Genomic DNA, 17,643 nt, shown 5'->3' with positions numbered 1-17,643 from the left:
ACCGGTGGCAAACTGAATTGATTGGACATCTTTTGAAAGATACACACCCTTGTATAGAAGGCCCCACAATTCACACTGAATGTCAGGACAAAAACCAAGCTGTGAAGTTCAAGGAACTCTTTGTAGACCACCATGATAAAATTATGGTGACACATAAATAAGAGCAGGGGTATCAAACCATTACTAAAACTTTCAGTGATCATAATAATGCCAAAAATAAGATCATCAATAATTATGAAATAGAAGAAGGCTGAAACCACCAGGATATTTCCTAGAGTTTACCATCTGGCCAAAATGAGTGACTGGACAAGATGGGTCTTGATCAGGAAGATGACCAAGGACCCAATGGATACTCTAACAGATTTTCAGACATCTGCTGAGATGGAAGAAACTGTTGGAAGAAAGACCTACTCAGCAGCACTTTTTGGTAGAAAGGCTATCTCCCTCCTGAAGTTTGCCAAATTAAATTTAAAGGACTGTGACAGCAGGAGGGAAACTTTCTTATATACTTGGCTGGTTATAGGGGATATAGACTGTAGCCAGTGGCCCATGTGTGTGTTGGGTTCAGATATCTTCACAAAGACCCTGGTGTGACAGTGTGGGTCCTACTCCATGCTCCTTCTTCTTGTTTTGGGAGCCTCTTGAACCTAACATTGTCAGTAATATAACCAGATGAACTGGCAGATGAGGACAAATCACACATGGAGCAAGGGTAAGGTGTAAAGTGTGCAAGTGCTTGTATTAAAAACAATCAAAACTACTGTGTCCAAATAAAGTGCAGAGCTTCAAAGATTAATAAATAAATAATCCATAAAAAACAATTGAAAAAGTGGAGGTTAAAATCCAAAAACAAAGCCTTTGAAACAAGGTTAAAACCATGGGTGGAAGCTATTCTTCTTTTAGCTGGCGGCTCCCCTGCTTATTCCTACGAGCTTTGCAACAGGGGTGTCACCCTACCTACAGCTGACCTTCTCCTGGTCCGGTTGCCTTCTGTCCCCTGGCTATGTACAGCTGTCTCACTGGACAGAGACTCGGGTTCCCCCAATGACCAGGGTGTTCACGCTGGGGCTCGACCACCCAAGCCTCCCTGACTCCCGCTGCCTTACGCGGCAAGCCATCAACCTTCTTAGGTACTCCAGCTCCTTGAAATCGCTCAGCTGGAGTGACCACTTCAAACTGCCTCCTGGAATGTCGGCCACACACTCCTTCCGGGGCTCTACTCTCAGCTGTCAGCTTTAACCAGCGAGCCTTTGGTCTGTCGCTCACTCCTGTACCAGCTCTCAGTGCCTCCTGCCTTCTTCTTCCTCTAAACACCACTTTCTCTCTTTCCTTTCATTTTTTCCTTCTCTTTATTTCTCCCCTCTGCACTCGCGTTTCTACTTTTTATAATGGGGGTGTGGCGATTAGCAGCTCCCAGCATCAATTATGGACACAGGTGATCCCGCACCTGTGCACTTCAGTGGGGAAACACCCTCGCCCGCATCACACCCGGGAACCGCTCCTGCACACAGTACCATGCTCCCTCCTCAAGCCGCTAGTGCGGCGAATATTTATTTAAAAACTGGCCATCTGTTAGAGCTGCAGACCAGCTATACCACACCTGGTCTCTGCCAATCTGAACGAAATTATCCACTGAACTTTGAATTATTTACTTAAACTGACCAGAAGCCACTACCAGTCTAAGAAATAGAACTCCTTAATTTTAACAGCCTAGGACCACAAAAACCTTAGTTCCTCCTGAGCCTTGATGGAGGTGTGTTAGCACAACTTTGGAATTAATTGCAATATACATTTCCATCCACCCATCCATTATCCAACCTGCTATATCCTAACTACAGGGTCATGGGGGTCTGCTGGAGCCAATCCCAGCCAACACAGGGCGCAAGGCAGGAAACAAACCCCGGGCAGGGCGCCAGCCCACCGCAGGGCAATGTACATTTCAATAAAATAAATCACACACCAAGATTTATTAAATGTTTCATTTATTTTGGGAACAAGTTAGCTGACAGTCTGATCACCGATGCAAACATTCTAGATATAAATTGTGTTATAATATCATTGTCAACACTGTTTCAGGATGTCTGCATTATTTGCCACAAAGATTTGCGGAAGTTCCACACACCTCCTGCCTTATGTGTTCAATACAAGCTAAATAGGAATGCTGCCCCTCCAGCCACTCACTTGCATCCCCTGGATGGACTCAGAACCCTTGGCCAGCCTGTTGTCCTTTCTGCTTGTACCCCCAGCATAGGTACAGTACTTGTACTCTTAAAAAAGATGAAAGCTCTATAAGGGTGTAACTATTGTCCATATGCTAGTTGTCATATTCCTGAGATCAGACCTTCTTTATTTCTTAAAGTCTGCCATTGCAACGCTGGCCTAAAATTTGTGTTTAGAAATAAAATAAAATAGAATTTTTAATGTTTGAGCAAATCTTTTTAAAGATATTTTAGAATACAGATACATACCCCCCTCCTTGAACCGTCACCTTGGAGGGAGGGGTTTGCGTGTCCCAATGATCCTAGGAGCTATGTTGTCCGGGGCTTTATGCCCCTGGTAGGGCCACCCAAGGCAAACTGGTCCTGGGTGAGGGATGAGACAAAGAGCGGTTCAATAAACCTCCAATGAAAATAAAACTGGACAACGCTTTCCCTTGCCCGACGCTGGTCACCGGGGCCCCCTCTGGAGCCAGGCCTGGAGGTGGGGCTCGATGGCGAGCGCCTGGTGGCCGGGCCTGCACCCATGGGGCTCGGCCGGGCACAGCCCGAAGAGGTAACGTGGGTCCTCCTCCCCATGGGCTCACCACCTATGGGAGGGGCCAAGGAGGTTGGGTGCAATGTGAGTTGGGTGGTGGCGGCGGGACCTTGGCGGTCTGATCCTCGGCTACAGAAACTGGCTCTTGGGACGTGGAATGTCACCTCTCTGAAGGGGAAGGAGCCTGAGCTAGTGCGCGAGGTCAGAGGTTCCGCTAGATATAGTCGGACTCACCTCGACGCACAGCTTGGACTCTGGAACCAATCTCCTTGAGAGGGGCTGGACTCTCTACCACTCTGGAGTTGCCCCCGGTGAGAGGCGCCGAGCAGGTGTGGGCATACTTATTGCCCCCACTGGAGCCTGTGCATTGGGGTTTACCCCGTGGACGAGAGGGTGGCCTCCCTCCGCCGGGTGGGGAAGGGTCCTGACTGTTGTTTGTGCGTATGCCCGAACAGCAGTTTGGAGTATCCACCCTTTTGGAGTCTCTGGAGGGGTTGCTAGAGGGCATACCTTCTGGGATTCCCTCGTTTTGCTGGGAGACTTCAATGCTCACGTGGGCAATGACAGTGAGACCTGGAAGGGCGTGATTGGGAGGAATGGCCCCCCCGATCTGAACCCGAGCGGTGTTTTGTTATTGGACTTCTGTGCTCGCCACGGATTGTCCATAACGAACACCATGTTCAAGCATAAGGGTGTTCATATGTGCACTTGGCACCAGGACACCCTAGGCCTCAGGTCGATGATCGACTTTGTGGTGTGTCGCCGGACTTGCGCCATATGTCTTGGACACTCGGGTGAAGAGAGGGGCGGAGCTGTCAACTGATCACCACCTGGTGGTGAGTTGGCTTCGATGGTGGGGAAGATGCCGGTCAGACCTGGTAGGCCCAAACGTGTTGTGAGGGTCTGCTGGGAACGGCTGGCAGAGTCCCCTGTCAGAAGTAGCTTCAACTCCCACCTCCGCAGAACTTCAACCACGCCCCGAGGGAGGTGGGGACATTGAGTCCAATGGGCCATGTTCCGTGCCTCTATTGTTGAGGCGGCTGACCGGAGCTGTGGCCGCAAGGTGGTCGGTGCCTGTCGTGGCGGCAATCCCCAACCCGTTGGTGGACACCGCGGTGAGGGATGCCGTCAAGCTGAAGAAGGAGTCCTATAGGACTTTTTGTCCTGTGGGTCTCTGGAGGCAGCTGATAGGTACCGCAGGCCAAGCGAACGCGGCTTCGGTTGTTGCTGAGGCAAAAACTCGGGCAAGGGAGGAGTTTGGAGAGGCCATGGAGAACGACTTTCGACGGCTTCGAGGAGATTCTGGTCCACCGTCCGGCGTCTCAGGAGGGGGAAGCAGTGCAGTGTCAACACCGTATATAGTGGGGATGGTGCGCTGCTGACCTCACTGACGCTAGGGTCGGTGGGAGGAGTACTTCAAGACCTCCTCAATCCCACTAACATGCCTTCCACGAGGAAGCAGAGCCTGGGGACTCTGAGGTGGGCTCTCCCATCTCTGGGACTGAAGTCACCGAGGTGGTCAAAAACTCCTTGGTGGCAGGGCCCCGGGGTGGATGAGATACGCCGAGTTCCTTAAGGCTCTGGATGTTGTAGGACTGTCTTGGTTGACACGCCTCTGCAACATCGCATGGACATCGGGACAGTGCCTCTGGATTGGCAGACCGGGTGGTGGTCCCCTCTTTAAAAGGGGACCGGAGGGTGTGTTCCAACTATAGAGGGATCACACTCCTCAGCCTCCCTGGAAAAGTCTATTCGGGGTTCTGGAGAGGAGGGTCCGCCGGATAGTCAACCTCGGATTCAGGAGGAACAGTGTGGTTTTCGTCCTGGTCGCGAACAGTGGACCAGCTCTTCACCCTTAGCAGAGTCCTGAGGGTGCATGGGAGTTTGCCCGACCGGTCTACATGTGTTTTGTGGACTTGGAAAAGGCATTCGACCGTGTCCCTCGGGGAATCCTGTGGGGGGTGCTCCGGGAGTATGGGGTACCGGACCCCCTGATAAGAGCTGTTCGGTCTCTGTACAACCGTGTCAGAGCTTGGTCCGCATTGCCGCAGTAAGTCGAGCCCGCTTCCAGTGAGAGTTGGACTCCGCCAGGGCTGCCCTTTGTCACCGATTCTGTTCATAACTTTTATGGACAGAATTTCTAGGCGCAGCCAGGGTGTTGAAGGGGTCCGTTTGGTGGACTCAGGATTGGGTCACTGCTTTTGCAGATGATGTTGTCCTGTTTGCTTCATCAGGCCGTGATCTTCAGCTCTCTGGATCGGTTCGCAGCTGAGTGTGAAGCGGCTGGGATGAGAATCAGCACCTCCAAATCCGAGCATGGTCCTCAGCCGGAAAAGGGTGGAGTGCCCTCTCAGGGTTGGGGGAGAGATCCTGCCCCAAGTGGAGGAGTTCAAGTATCTCGGGGTCTTGTTCACGAGTGAGGGAAGAATGGAGCGTGAGATCGACAGGCGGATCGGTGCGGCATCCGCAGTGATGCGGGCTCTGCATCGGTCTGTCGTGGTGAAAAAGGAGCTGAGCCGTAAGGCAAAGCTCTCAATTTACCAGTCGATCTACCTCCTACCCTCACCTATGGTCATGAGCTATGGGTAGTGACCGAAAGAACGAGATCGCGAATACAAGCGGCTGAAATGAGTTTCCTCCGCAGGGTGTCTGGGCTTTCCCTTAAAGATAGGGTGAGAAGCTCAGTCATCCGGGAGGGGCTCAGAGTAGAGCCGCTGCTCCTCCGCATCGAGAGGAGTCAGATGAGGTGGCTCGGCATCTGATCAGGATGCCTCCTTGACGCCTCCCTGGTGAGGTGTTCCGGCACGTCCAACCGGGAGGAGGCCCCGGGGAAGACCCAGGACACGCTGGAGGGACTATGTCTCCGGCTGGCCTGGGAACGCCTTTGGGATTCTCCCGAAGAGCTGTAAGAAGTGGCCGGGGAGAGGGAAGTCTGGGCCTCTCTGCTTAAGCTGCTGCCCCCGCGACCCGACCTCGGATAAGCGGAAGAGAATGGATGGATGGATGGATACATACCTATTCTTATTTATTCTCTTATTGGATATTGAACATGGACAAGCTGTCTCCTACTTACTTGACATTGTTACATGGAATTTAAAATCTTCCTTAAGCTGAAGATGTGCCAACTGATCAGGAGGTGTACAGTACCACTTTCTTATTTCATTACTAAAGCCCATTTCCTCTGAACTTTCTGCAATTAGTCTGCCAGTAAATGACATTTATACAGGATGTGCCCAAGCACTCTGTGGTCACCACTTTACATGACATGCCAGATGTGAATGTCACGTTGTGTTCAAAAGAAAAGCAAATGTAATTCAGCTTTCACTGGCACCCATACAAGGCAAGAGATTTCACATTGATGCCATTTGTAAGGAGTACAGACTGTTTTGGTGCTGTGGCTGCTTCTCGGTCCTCTTTTGAGGTCTTTTGTAGCTCATACCTATTTTATGAGGAGGGTGAGCCAGAGGCACAGTGATAATCTAACAGATCAGTTTAAAGGCCACACATCCTAGGAATCTCTTTAGAGACCTTCATGGACAAGAAAAGTGACTGGACCCAGTGTGGGTGTTCACTTTAAAAATATATTTGTTTTACAATATTTTTTTCTAGGCAAAAGTGAACATGGGAATATGGGTTTCTAATCCTCAGGAACATGCCTGTGCAGATGCTTTGCACTTATGTTTCTAGAGCATAGTGATTATTTGCCTATTGTCAAATTAATAGTGGCCAATTTTGTTTTGCAAATAGACGCTGCTAAGTTATATTTCCCATTACTGGCACATTGCTCCCAGATGCAGAAGGAAGTGGTTTTAGACGTTACCTCATTTTATATGACACCTTCATTATAGATGCAAGATTTCATTTAGTCATCACAGGAAAATTAATGGAAGGAATTATTAAGGATAAGATTGAGCAACACATGACAAGGACAGGAGTTATTCTGAATAGTCAGCATGGGTTCAGAAGGGGGAGGTCGTGTTTTACTAACATGTTGGAATTCTATGAGGAGGCAACAAAAGGATACGATCAAAGTGGAGCTTATGATATTATTTATCTGGACTTTCAGAAAGCATTTGATAAGGTGCCACATGAGAGGTTGGGCATCAAGTTAAAAGAAGTGGGAATTCAGGGTGATGTTTTTAGATGGGTGCAGCATTGGCTCAGACACAGGAAGCAGAGGGTGATGGTGCGAGGAACCTCATCAGAACTGGCCGATGTTAAGAGTGGTGTTCCACAGGGGTCAGTGCTAGGGCCGCTGCTATTTTTAATATATATAAATGATTTAGATAGGAATATAAGTAACAAGCTGGTTAAGTTTGCAGATGATACCAAGATAGGTGGATTAGCAGATAATTTGGAATCTTTATATCATTACAGAAGGACTTGGATAGCATATAGGCTTGGGCAGATTTGTGGCAGATGAAATTTAATGTCAGTAAATGTAAAGTATTACACATAGGAAGTAAAAATATTAGGTTTGAATACACAATGGGCAGTCGGAAAATCAAGAGTACACCTTATGAGAAGGATTTAGGAGTCATAGTGGACTCCAAGCTATCAACTTCCAAACAGTGTTCAGAAGCCATTAAGAAGGCTAACAGAATGTTAGGTTATATAGCACGATCTGTGGAGTACAAGTCCAAGGAGGTTATGCTCAACCTTTACAATGCACTGGTGAGGCCTCATCTTGAGTACTGTGTGCAGTTTTGGTCTCCAGGCTACAAAAAGGACATAGCAGCACTAGAAAAGGTCCAGAGAAGAGCGACTAGGCTGATTCCAGGTCTACAGGGGTTGAATTATGAGGAAAGATTAAAGAGCTGAGCCTTTACAGTTTAAGCAAAAGAAGATTAAGAGGTGACATGATTGAAGTGTTTAAAATTATGAAGGGAATTAGTACAGTGGATCGAGACTTGTATTTTAAAATGAGCTCATCAAGAACACGGGGACACAGTTGGAAACTTGTTAAGGGTAAATTTCGCACAAACATTAGGAAGTTTTTCTTTACACAAAGAACGATAGACACTTGGAATAAGCTACCAAGTAGTGTGGTAGACAGTAAGACGTTAGGGACTTTCAAAACTCGACTTGATGTTTTCTTGGAGGAAGCAAGTGGATAGGACTGGCGAGCTTTGTTGGGCTGAATGGCCTGTTCTCGTCTAGATTGTTCTAATTCTAATTCTAATTCTAATTCTAATTCTAAATTCTAATTCTAGTCTCCATGATTTGAATACAAACAAAATCAAACAGAGTGTAGATTACTCCCTGGAATTGCTGATTTTTCATCCTACTGTTTTCTCTTCGTCTTTGATTCCTGATTAGTGGGTAAGTTTTGTAGCAAAAATAACATTCCAAAGGTTTCAGCTTGTTTTTACATTTTATCTCCTAGTTATCATCCAGCATTTGGAAAGAATACAAGGACCCACCTGACCATACTGTAATAGGCATCCTGCTAAGACCCCAGCATGCATACGTGCAGTAAGTTGTCAGTGCAGCGATTTTATTCTTCACAGTATGCACACTTCCAAGGCATTAGTCACATAGTAGACCTACCTACACAAAGTGTTTCACTTTTGGAGCCAGTGGCTGCCAAGTAATTTATCATTTTACAATTGCTAATACACATTGTGCCGGCATGGAAGAACAGTAGTAGTGCTGCTACCTCACAGTAACAAGACCAAGGTCCACAGTCAAGGTTTTCCCTGCATGCAATTTGTGTGTTCTACCTGTGACTGCATGGGTTTCCTCACAAAGTTTAAAAACATGGACGTTAGGAGGTTGGCAATGCTAAAGTGGCCATAGTGTCTGTGTGGTACGTGTATGGAGTGTTTGGTGGATTGGTGCCCAGTCCAGGCTTTGTTCTTGCCTTGCACCCTATGATTGCTGGTATAGGCTCCAGCTCTCTGTGACCCTCAGGTCAGGTCAGGTCAGGTCAGGTTGGGGAGCATGCACTAGTACAGCATGTTTCTGCACCCACCACACTCTAGATCCCAGTTGGCAAACCCAAGGCAGACATGCAGTCCAGTCCCACACTCCAGAAACAACCATATACTGTATCTGCCACAGGAAGGTATTACTTGGGCCTGGTCCAGCCACTCAGGTCCTCAACAATGATAACCCTCAAGGAATCACACCACATGGCTGTAGTGCAGTAACTGACACTCTTGCAAAATGCAGGAAATGTGACTCATTTGGGACTCCGTGACCAACCGCTCATTCAACACAAAGTCAAACCAACAGTACCCAAGGATTCCCAAGAGGTCATGAAAGGCCTGTGACCCTGCTCAGGATTAAGAGGACTTTGAAAATAGTATGGCAGAGTAAAACACATTTTCTCAAAACACAAAACCAATTCTTCACACTACATTAACAAAACCACTGACATGAGATATCAGACAGGTTAGCACCTTTCAGTTTGTGAGGTCCACAGCCTCCACATTTCTTATTCCAGGCCTGGCACTGTCAAAGATTTAACAGCTGTGGTGAGTTCAGCTGCAATCTCAGCCCTTTTTGTTTTATCCGTTTTGTCATAGTATGGAAGGCACAAGTCAGATCAGACAGACAAGCATCTCTTCTGTTTGTGAGGTCCACAGTCCTCACTTTTCTTATTCCTTGTCAATGCATTATATGCATTGTACTTCCTGATGAGCATTCATCGGTTGTCAGCTCTCATGCACACAGAGCCCCCCTATATGACTAAGCCTGTTTGATTTTATTGGAAGTAGTCACAGCCTTGATGGTCTTAGCCATTGGGCCTGTAACATTGCATGACTGGTCTTCATGGGCCACATGTCCGACTCCCTTCAACTCGTTAAGTTATGTAAGTGTAGGCTATGATTGAAACTCGCTGGAAGAGTCTTCTAATGTGAAATGGCCTTAACTAGGGGAGTACTGTTTAAGGTTTAAACAAATGAACTGTCTTATTTTTCACTCCTTTACTTCAACCCAGTTTACCACCAATCGAGGACTTCATGATGTGTTCTTCATGCCTTTAAGGGACTGCATCTAGACCAGTGAAAGGCAACCTTTTTTCGAGTTGCGGTGCATTAAGTCCAAAAATTTTCTTTTGTGGTGCACCTGAGGGACTGCCCATAAATAAAGTCGTGATGACACAATCTATGGACAATCGCCAATAAAAACAGTTCATTTTACAAGTTTGAAAGACATTTTATTAATAAAGGAATCTAAGGATAAATCTTAAATTTAATTAATGTGAACGTTGGGATTTTTTTCAGCACATATTAGATTGATGTGAGGATCAATTTTCGAAAGACAGACGCGCATTTCCTTGTCGATCATTTGAAGTCTCTCGCGTTTCTTTGACTTCATTTCCGTATCCATACAGTGAGCGAGATCTTCTAACAACGAGACCTTTTAAGTCTCGCGAGATGTGTTTTTGACACTGCTGGTGTTGATATTATGATAAATGGTGAACAGCGAAAATTTTAACTTGCATTCAAAATAAATACATTCGTTTATTCAACAATCTGATTAACCGTTATCTGTTTTTCCTACATAAAATATTTTTTTAAACATTATCTTTTTAATCAACCAAAAGTTCAAAAACACTAGCAATTTTAAATATTTTACAAAAGTTTTCGCGGCACCCCTAGACAATTCCACGGCACAGCACCGGTTGCCTGACAATGATCTAGACAATGAATGAACAATTCTGCACTCAGCAATGCTAGTAATCAATAATCAGTCAGAGACATGTTTCATTTAAAAATTATATTTATTTGCATAATAAACAATAGTAGCAAATAAAGGCAATACAAAGAATTATACATCCTGGGTGGGTCATGCAGTCTTCATACAGCCCCTGATGGCAGTTCCTAGATGTTCCAGTTCATTAGTTACAGCTTACATATCCTTAAACAAAAAATAAAAAGACAGATCTCCTTAGAAAGTGTCCAGCAGCTAATCAGACTGCAAGCTTCATTTAAATGTCCGTGTCTCCTCTCAAAAATGTCAGAAAAGCAACAATTGAACTAAACACTTCATTCTTGCAATAAAGCACCTACTGAACTAAAAATAAACCAAAACTGAACTTATTAAAGAAAGTTTTAATAAAAGGCAGCTGCTCACTTCCCCTTCTTGCACAAAGTGAGCAAGTGAGATTTCTTCTGGTAGAAGATTCTCAAAACACAGGACAATTATCACACAGGTTCAAAGTCGATTCTCTGGGAACCTAAAGTTACACTAAGCTGCAAAACAGACTAGCCATACAAAACATTCTGAGGTCCTGTTTTGTCTCCCAGCTTTCCCAGAATACACTTCACTCCTGTTCAGCTTGACAATGTAGGCCTTGGCCTTAACTGAAATCCGTCAGTTGAATAGGTTACAGCATCCCATCCCCATACACTGACAGAAAGTGAGAAAGAGAGGACACAGTGATACGGGGATAAGAGAAGAATGAACTGTGAAAGGACAGCAAGAGAGAAAGAGAGCCACGCATAAAAGTAGCCTAACCTAATTGTCTAATACATACGTCTCAAGACAGCCATGAGTGAATTTTGCTTAAAATTGGGTGGGAACAATTAGCCGGCTCACTGAGTGTCACATTTCTAAACCAATCCAATGCCTCATGAAGGCGGCGCTCAAACCAGGGGTGGTGATTTTAAACTGCAAAGAGCAGAGGTAGTCTTGTTAATCTGGTCCAACAGACAGCAAGATTCTGTTTATAATTAACCGTCTACAGTCACCTAAAAAAGCCCTATTAGACATTTAGATGTGAGAGTACATTGCATGGTTAACCTGATGCAATCAAATTACAGATTGCCATTCGAAGACATCAATGGACGATTGGTGCACATGAACGATATGTTGTCACAGGTGCTGTGTGTGCGCTCTGTTGTTTAGAGTTTTGACGATAGTGCGGGAGTCGATGCAAGTTTGAAAGAATTGGCAGCTACATTCATGACTACAAAATATGCATTTGGAATAAACGATGTGTCACACTCTGTCAAAAGGACTGCTGTTAAGAGAGCTGATAACAGAGTGCCTCATAAAGTGCAGATTTCAGCATTCAAAACAACCAAATCAACAAATCTGCCTATCAACACCAGTAGATGCACAGATGAGAATGCCCAACATCTGCTTCAGACTGCACATCTAAACAAATAACTAAAGAAATTTAGCATTACTGTCTAATTGGAAATGCAAACATACCATGACAGAATAGCTGCAGCATTTTAACATGTTGTGTATCCATAGGCCACGATGCTTAGCTAAACTCAGTTTGCTGTTGTTATGTCCTACAGTCATGCGGTTCTTAAAATGACAGGAAGATATCAAAGCAGACCAGGGCACTTCTCAAACATGTGGGGCCCAGGAGCTGCGGCGGTCTCTGTGTGCCTATCTGTCTCCATTGTTGCAGCGCTCATTACAATATGCAAATTAATTATTAAGCTTCAGTTTCCTTGTGCTACTGAGCTCCAAAATGGATAACAGCAATTCTATCTTCTGTGCCCAGTCTCTTGTTCAGTATATTTTTTGCTCTCTCCCTGATACCCTGGCAGCAGTTTAAAACGCACACACTGGAGGAACTGAGGATGGGTGTTTTAGGGAGAAGCCCTCTGGATGGAGCCTTTGCAGCACAGGGTTTCGCTGCTGTTCACTACACACTTTTTAATGGGTTGTCCCCAGACGGGTATTCTTGCATGAGAATCACCACTCGCCTTGTGAAACTAGACATAAAGAGAAGGAGTGAAGGAATAAGAAGAGAGAGAACAAATAAGAGTATGAGTATGAATGACTGACTGTAAGAGAAAGACAAAAGAGGAGATTGATAAAGGTGTGTGAGAAGTGGAAGGGGTTACCCTTTTAAAATTAAAAAAAGGCAAGTGGCCAAAAAAACTAATTATTATAGGGTGGATTTTGACTAAAAGGGTAAAACCGAGACAGAAAAATCAGTTATCCATCTTTCATCAGGCTGGCTAATGTGGATATACTGTAGTGGGCTATTTAAAAGTAATGCAATCTGATCCTGGATGTGTGTGTGCCTTATGCAAATGCACCAAGTTAGTTTGTCCCTTGTAAAAAATATCTTGTCACCTGAACATGGAGAAATGTGTTTATCAGCTGTAAAGAAAATGAAAGTCGAGTAGGCACTGAGAAGACCTTCCGCACACTGGCACCACACAAATGTGCTAAGCCGACATAAACATGTTCATTTGGGCTAAGGAAACTGAAACTACTCTGTGTGACAGATGGGCCCTGCGACAGACTGCCACCCTGCCCAGTGGCTCCCACCATCACGAATATCATAAAGTTATGATGTGTGTGTGACAGATGACTTTCCATCATAATAGCATGACAGGATTATCATAAAATTAATGAAAATGAGTGTGCAATGCTGCTTTTTTAATAAATTAATCGATGATTAATTAAAACATGGGATCGCTCCTAAACTATAAAATAAAAAAGAAATGAGGGATGGGGTTCAGGGAGAAGATGTGCAGTTAGTTAATATTCACAAAGTGGTTTCCCAGTTACACAGGCTGTAAGATAATATTCTCAAACGAGTGCTGTGTTGGGTACAGTGAGCCAGTCCATTTTAGGGCCCACTTGCACAAACACTCACACTGGGACATTTAGAAGAGCCAATAAACTTTAAAACATATGTTCTCTCGGAAGAAAAGCTGGAGAAAAATGAAAGGAGACACAAGAGAACATGCAAACCCCACAAAGATAAGAACTGGGCACAAAGTTTGTGGCAGGATTCATGAGGCAGCAGCTTTAAATGTTACACCGCTGCTGCTACCCCAGTTAGGTTATGTGAAAAAATATATATTTTAAACAATTTATTGGATATCTCCACCACATATCAGCACCTCAACAGCCAGCTTAGCTTGTATTGTGATAAGTAGACACAGTGAATCCACTTGTAAAATATCTTAAAAAACACGGTGGGCCTGCAGTCAACTTGTGGTACAGCTTAGCAGGCAGTCACAAGCGATTCTGTAGCTCTCAGTGAGACTTCTGCACCTGTCCACAGGTCCTTTGGCCCACTCTTTCTGAGCAAACTGCTCTATGTATGTCAGGTTTGAAGAGGGCCTTCTGTAGACTGCACATTTCAGTTCTTTCATTCCATAAATGTTTCAATAGGATTCAAATCAGGGCACATAGAAGGCCACTTCAGAATAGTCCAACGTTTTGCTGTAAACCATTTTGGGATGCTTTTAACTGTATGTTTTGGGTCATTATCCTGTTGGAGGACCCACGACCTGAGCTTTCTGACACTGGGTTTATCTCCAGAATGTCTTGATAGTCTTGACATTTCATTGTTCCCTGCAAAGACAAAGCAACCCCTATGCCAGATGCGGCAAACTAGCCCCAAAACATAGCCAAGCTGCCTCCATGTTTCACAGTAGCTATGATGTTGTTTTCATTGAAAGTTTAATTTTCTCATCTGTGGACATTTAGCTGTTGTGACTTGTCAAAAAACTCCAGTCTTATCTCATCAGTCCAAAGAACATTCTGTTAGAAGCATTGTGCCTTGTCAATATGCATTTGAGCAAACTGCAGTCTGACATTTTTATGTTTGTTTTTCAACAGTGGAGTCCTCCAGGGTCTTCTTCCATTGAACCCACTCTCCCTCAAAAATGAATCTTTTTGTAAGTTGTCTTTGGTTTTTTGTCTACCATTCTCACTATCCTTCTGCCCATTTTGAGGTCTATTTTTCTCTTGTGGCCACATCTTGAGAGGTTGGCTACAGTAACATGTACCTTAAACTTCTTAATAATAATATTTGTAACTGTCATCACAGGAACATCAAGCTGCTTGAATCTTCAGCTGTTTTCAGGAGGCATACAGTACTTTTTCAATGAGCTGTAAGGTTACCAACAAATCTGTCTATATTTATTTATAAGACAAGCCCCCACAAATTCACTGAAATCCGGGTCATAGAGGGTTCTCAACGTTTAGATGGCACATCTTAAACTTTACTTATACAGCAAACAAATTTCAAAAGAGTCATTTGGAAATCCGGACCTACCATTCCTTTTGAACGTCTTGTACGAGAATTTCCTTTTCAGTAGACTATTTATTTTAAGACGGTTCCAAAGTGGCCCATTGTCAGACTGGAATGTTCAAAGGAGAAAACGAAAACAAATGCCTGCTAGCTGGAGAATGCGCTTCTGAATGGCTCCCAAGGCACAGTCTCACCTTTAAGCAGGCAGTTGCCCAAATGCTGCTTACACCATCTGCCTCATCACACATTCTATGAGCCGCTTGCAAAAATAGACATTTAGTCTAAATTTACCAAAGCAATAAGATTAAATGTTCCACCAAACACCAATAAAGAACTGTTTGAAGTAATGGTCCCCGTTAGTGAGATTCAGAAGACTTTGTAACTGGCGTTCTGCCCCTAACTTCACACACTGGTACCATTTGATCTTTTCAAAATAACATAAAAGTGTAAAAGTCTGAAGAGATTTTCAGAAAGTTATAACACAATTCACAGATCACAATTACAAGGTCTTACACAGAAAACTGCTTCATTAATATGACTAAATACAGATTTTTTTTAACTTCAGCCCTGTGTTTGGCACTGTGGACACTTTTATATTGAAGCAACATGGTGGCCCAGTGCTTAGTAATGCTGCCTCATAGGTACAGGAGATTGGGTTTGAACCTCGTCTGGTTGCTTTCTGTATGGACAGTGCATGGTCTTGCTGATTGATTGCTATGTCCAAACTAGCCCTGTGTGGTGGGTGCATGAGTGATGCCAAGTGATGGCTCCAGATGTGCTGAATTGGACTATGGGTCTATATGATTTTGTAATGGATCACACCAAAGTGCTGAATGGATGGAACTTTTATAAAACATCACCCATATAAATGGCCAGATTTGTTTGTCATAAGACAGCATAAGTTGTCATCAGAGATCGTCCAGTACCCTGTCAAGAGGAAAAGGTTTCTCCTTGCCAGGGTGTGAGGCTGGAGTGGAAGGACAACAACAGATTGACACCTTAGCCAGTTTAAGAACTGATCCCTTGCCAGGGAGGGAGGTCAGAATGATGAAGGGATTAGGAGAGTTAGCCTTCCCGGAGCCTATACTTCCCTGATACCCTAAAGGGCAGCATTCTTGTATCACTGCCCACTTTTTACAGTCCACAGGCATACTGGGAAAGTGTAGTCCTATAGTGCAGCCCTGTTACGTCCCGTGGAAGCCACCAGGGGGAGCTGCAGGGAGGAACCATCCCTGCAGTATAGAAAATTCCACCTGACCCAGAAGTACTTCAGTCGGACTTTGGGCAGACACTGGAAGTCCTCCCAGTATCCGGTTTAAAGGGGGTTGCTCTGCTTTGCCTCAGAGAGTCAGACATGGGAGGCAGAGGACAACACTTTTGAGAGGAAAAACAGTAGGGAGAAGAACAGAGAAAAGAAGAGAAAAGGAAGGGTTCACCATCCATTTACATTCTCTGTTGTATATAAGGTTCTTGGAGGAATAAAATTCATTATAATTGAACCTGTGACTGTAAGCGTGTCAATTGTGTCTGAGGTTTGGAGCTTGGTTGTACTCATCAATTTGTCCATCAATTTAAACTTCATTTGAAATGTAGACCTTAAAGAGAATCCATTTGTTTATTTTCTGAGTTAGATTTTTCTTTACATGGTCAAACATTAATCAACTCTGTATGTCCAGTAAGCGTCTGCATGTTTATGAACATTTCCTGTGTTGGGCTGCCTGCTCACTCTCTGTGTGGAGTTTGAAGGTTCTTCCCAGGCGCCTTTAGTTTTTTTCACCAGGCCCTCCGTTTTTTCTTCAACCTCTCAAACACAGCAACTTTATATTAGCAGAAATTGTGGGTGTGTGCATGGACTGGCACCCCAGCATGGGTTGGTGTCTGCTAGGATAGAGTTGAAGTAAGAGGAGAGGCTTCCCAAAAATATGAAAGAGATTCGAAAGAGTGGCACAGTGGCTCACATGGGTCTCCTTTCTTGCCTTTAGACTTTTTGGTACCTAAACTGGAATATATTGTACATGTGGATATGCCTTGTAATGGACTGGCATTCCATCTGGGGTTGACGTCTGTCCAGTGCTGCTATTTGTGGTTCTAGACTAGTGTTCCTACATTTTTTTTCTCGTAATCGATATTGAACATCTTTGCAGCCCATAATCTCCATGGAACATTGCCTGAACATTGTGCCACTCCCTCAAAAATTGTCCTACCCCCTTGCAGAATTCCCACCAACCATCAATGGGGGGGATTTGGGGTGGTCCCCTTTGAAGAAAAGAATCACTGATGATTAGAGATAGCTGGGTTATGACCCATAGTTTAAGAAATACTGCTCTAGGCTGGCAGTAAAGGATAAGACATGCCCTTCTCCACTCCCACTGCTTGAAGTCATGTGCTAAAAGCAGTCACACTGCATTAACCCAAGGACCAGTTCAGTCTTCCCTTCAGTTGTCTATAAGCAGGCCCTGACACCTAATAAGCCTTTTCTCTTATTTATAGAGTATTTCTCTAACTGTATTTTATCTACCAGTTGACGATGAGGATGACTTTGCCCTATTGGTGTGGTTTTGACTGTTGTTGTCTGATGATGAGGTTTCATATTGCCAGGATTCTCAATGGACTGTCTTTTCATTCATGAGGTATTGTGTCTCTGTGTCCTCTAGTTCAACCCTCAGTATTTTGAATGAACATTTACACAATAAGATAACAGCTTTCCTCCTGTAATGCTCAGGGGAGTTCTGCATACTCTTTTAACCTTGGATGCCCAACCAAAGAAAACAAGAAGAAGAAGATGGTCCTCAAGTGCATGATTGACCACACAGCCAATACACTGCTGTAGGTGCTGCCAGACCTGTGGTATCCTGAATAACATTGCTCCAGTGTTGTTTGTTGAAAGTCACTTTTTTTTTTTACTTTCACTTACGTGA

At 44.5% G+C, this 17,643-nt stretch overlaps 1 protein-coding gene across 3 annotated transcripts in view; it reads right to left on the bottom strand.

The window, feature by feature from the left end:
• Positions 1–17,643, bottom strand: part of cnksr2a (connector enhancer of kinase suppressor of Ras 2a) — a 763,738-nt gene that overhangs the window by 72,940 nt on the left and 673,155 nt on the right. The window contains exon 23 of one of the 3 annotated variants that reach the window (XM_039745568.1): positions 10,567–10,623. The exons of the other annotated variants lie outside the window; for them this stretch is intronic. Coding sequence (XP_039601502.1) covers positions 10,615–10,623 — 9 coding nt within the window. The 3' untranslated portion in view covers positions 10,567–10,614. Of the gene's footprint in view, positions 1–10,566; positions 10,624–17,643 lie in introns of those variants that run through there. 3 annotated transcript variants of the gene reach the window in all.

The sequence above is a fragment of the Polypterus senegalus genome, chromosome 2 (assembly GCF_016835505.1).
Source record: "Polypterus senegalus isolate Bchr_013 chromosome 2, ASM1683550v1, whole genome shotgun sequence".
NCBI classification, from domain to species: Eukaryota; Metazoa; Chordata; class Cladistia; order Polypteriformes; family Polypteridae; genus Polypterus; species Polypterus senegalus.
The sequence above is the reverse complement of the archived record's forward strand: the minus strand, read 5'-3'. Positions and strand labels throughout refer to the sequence as shown.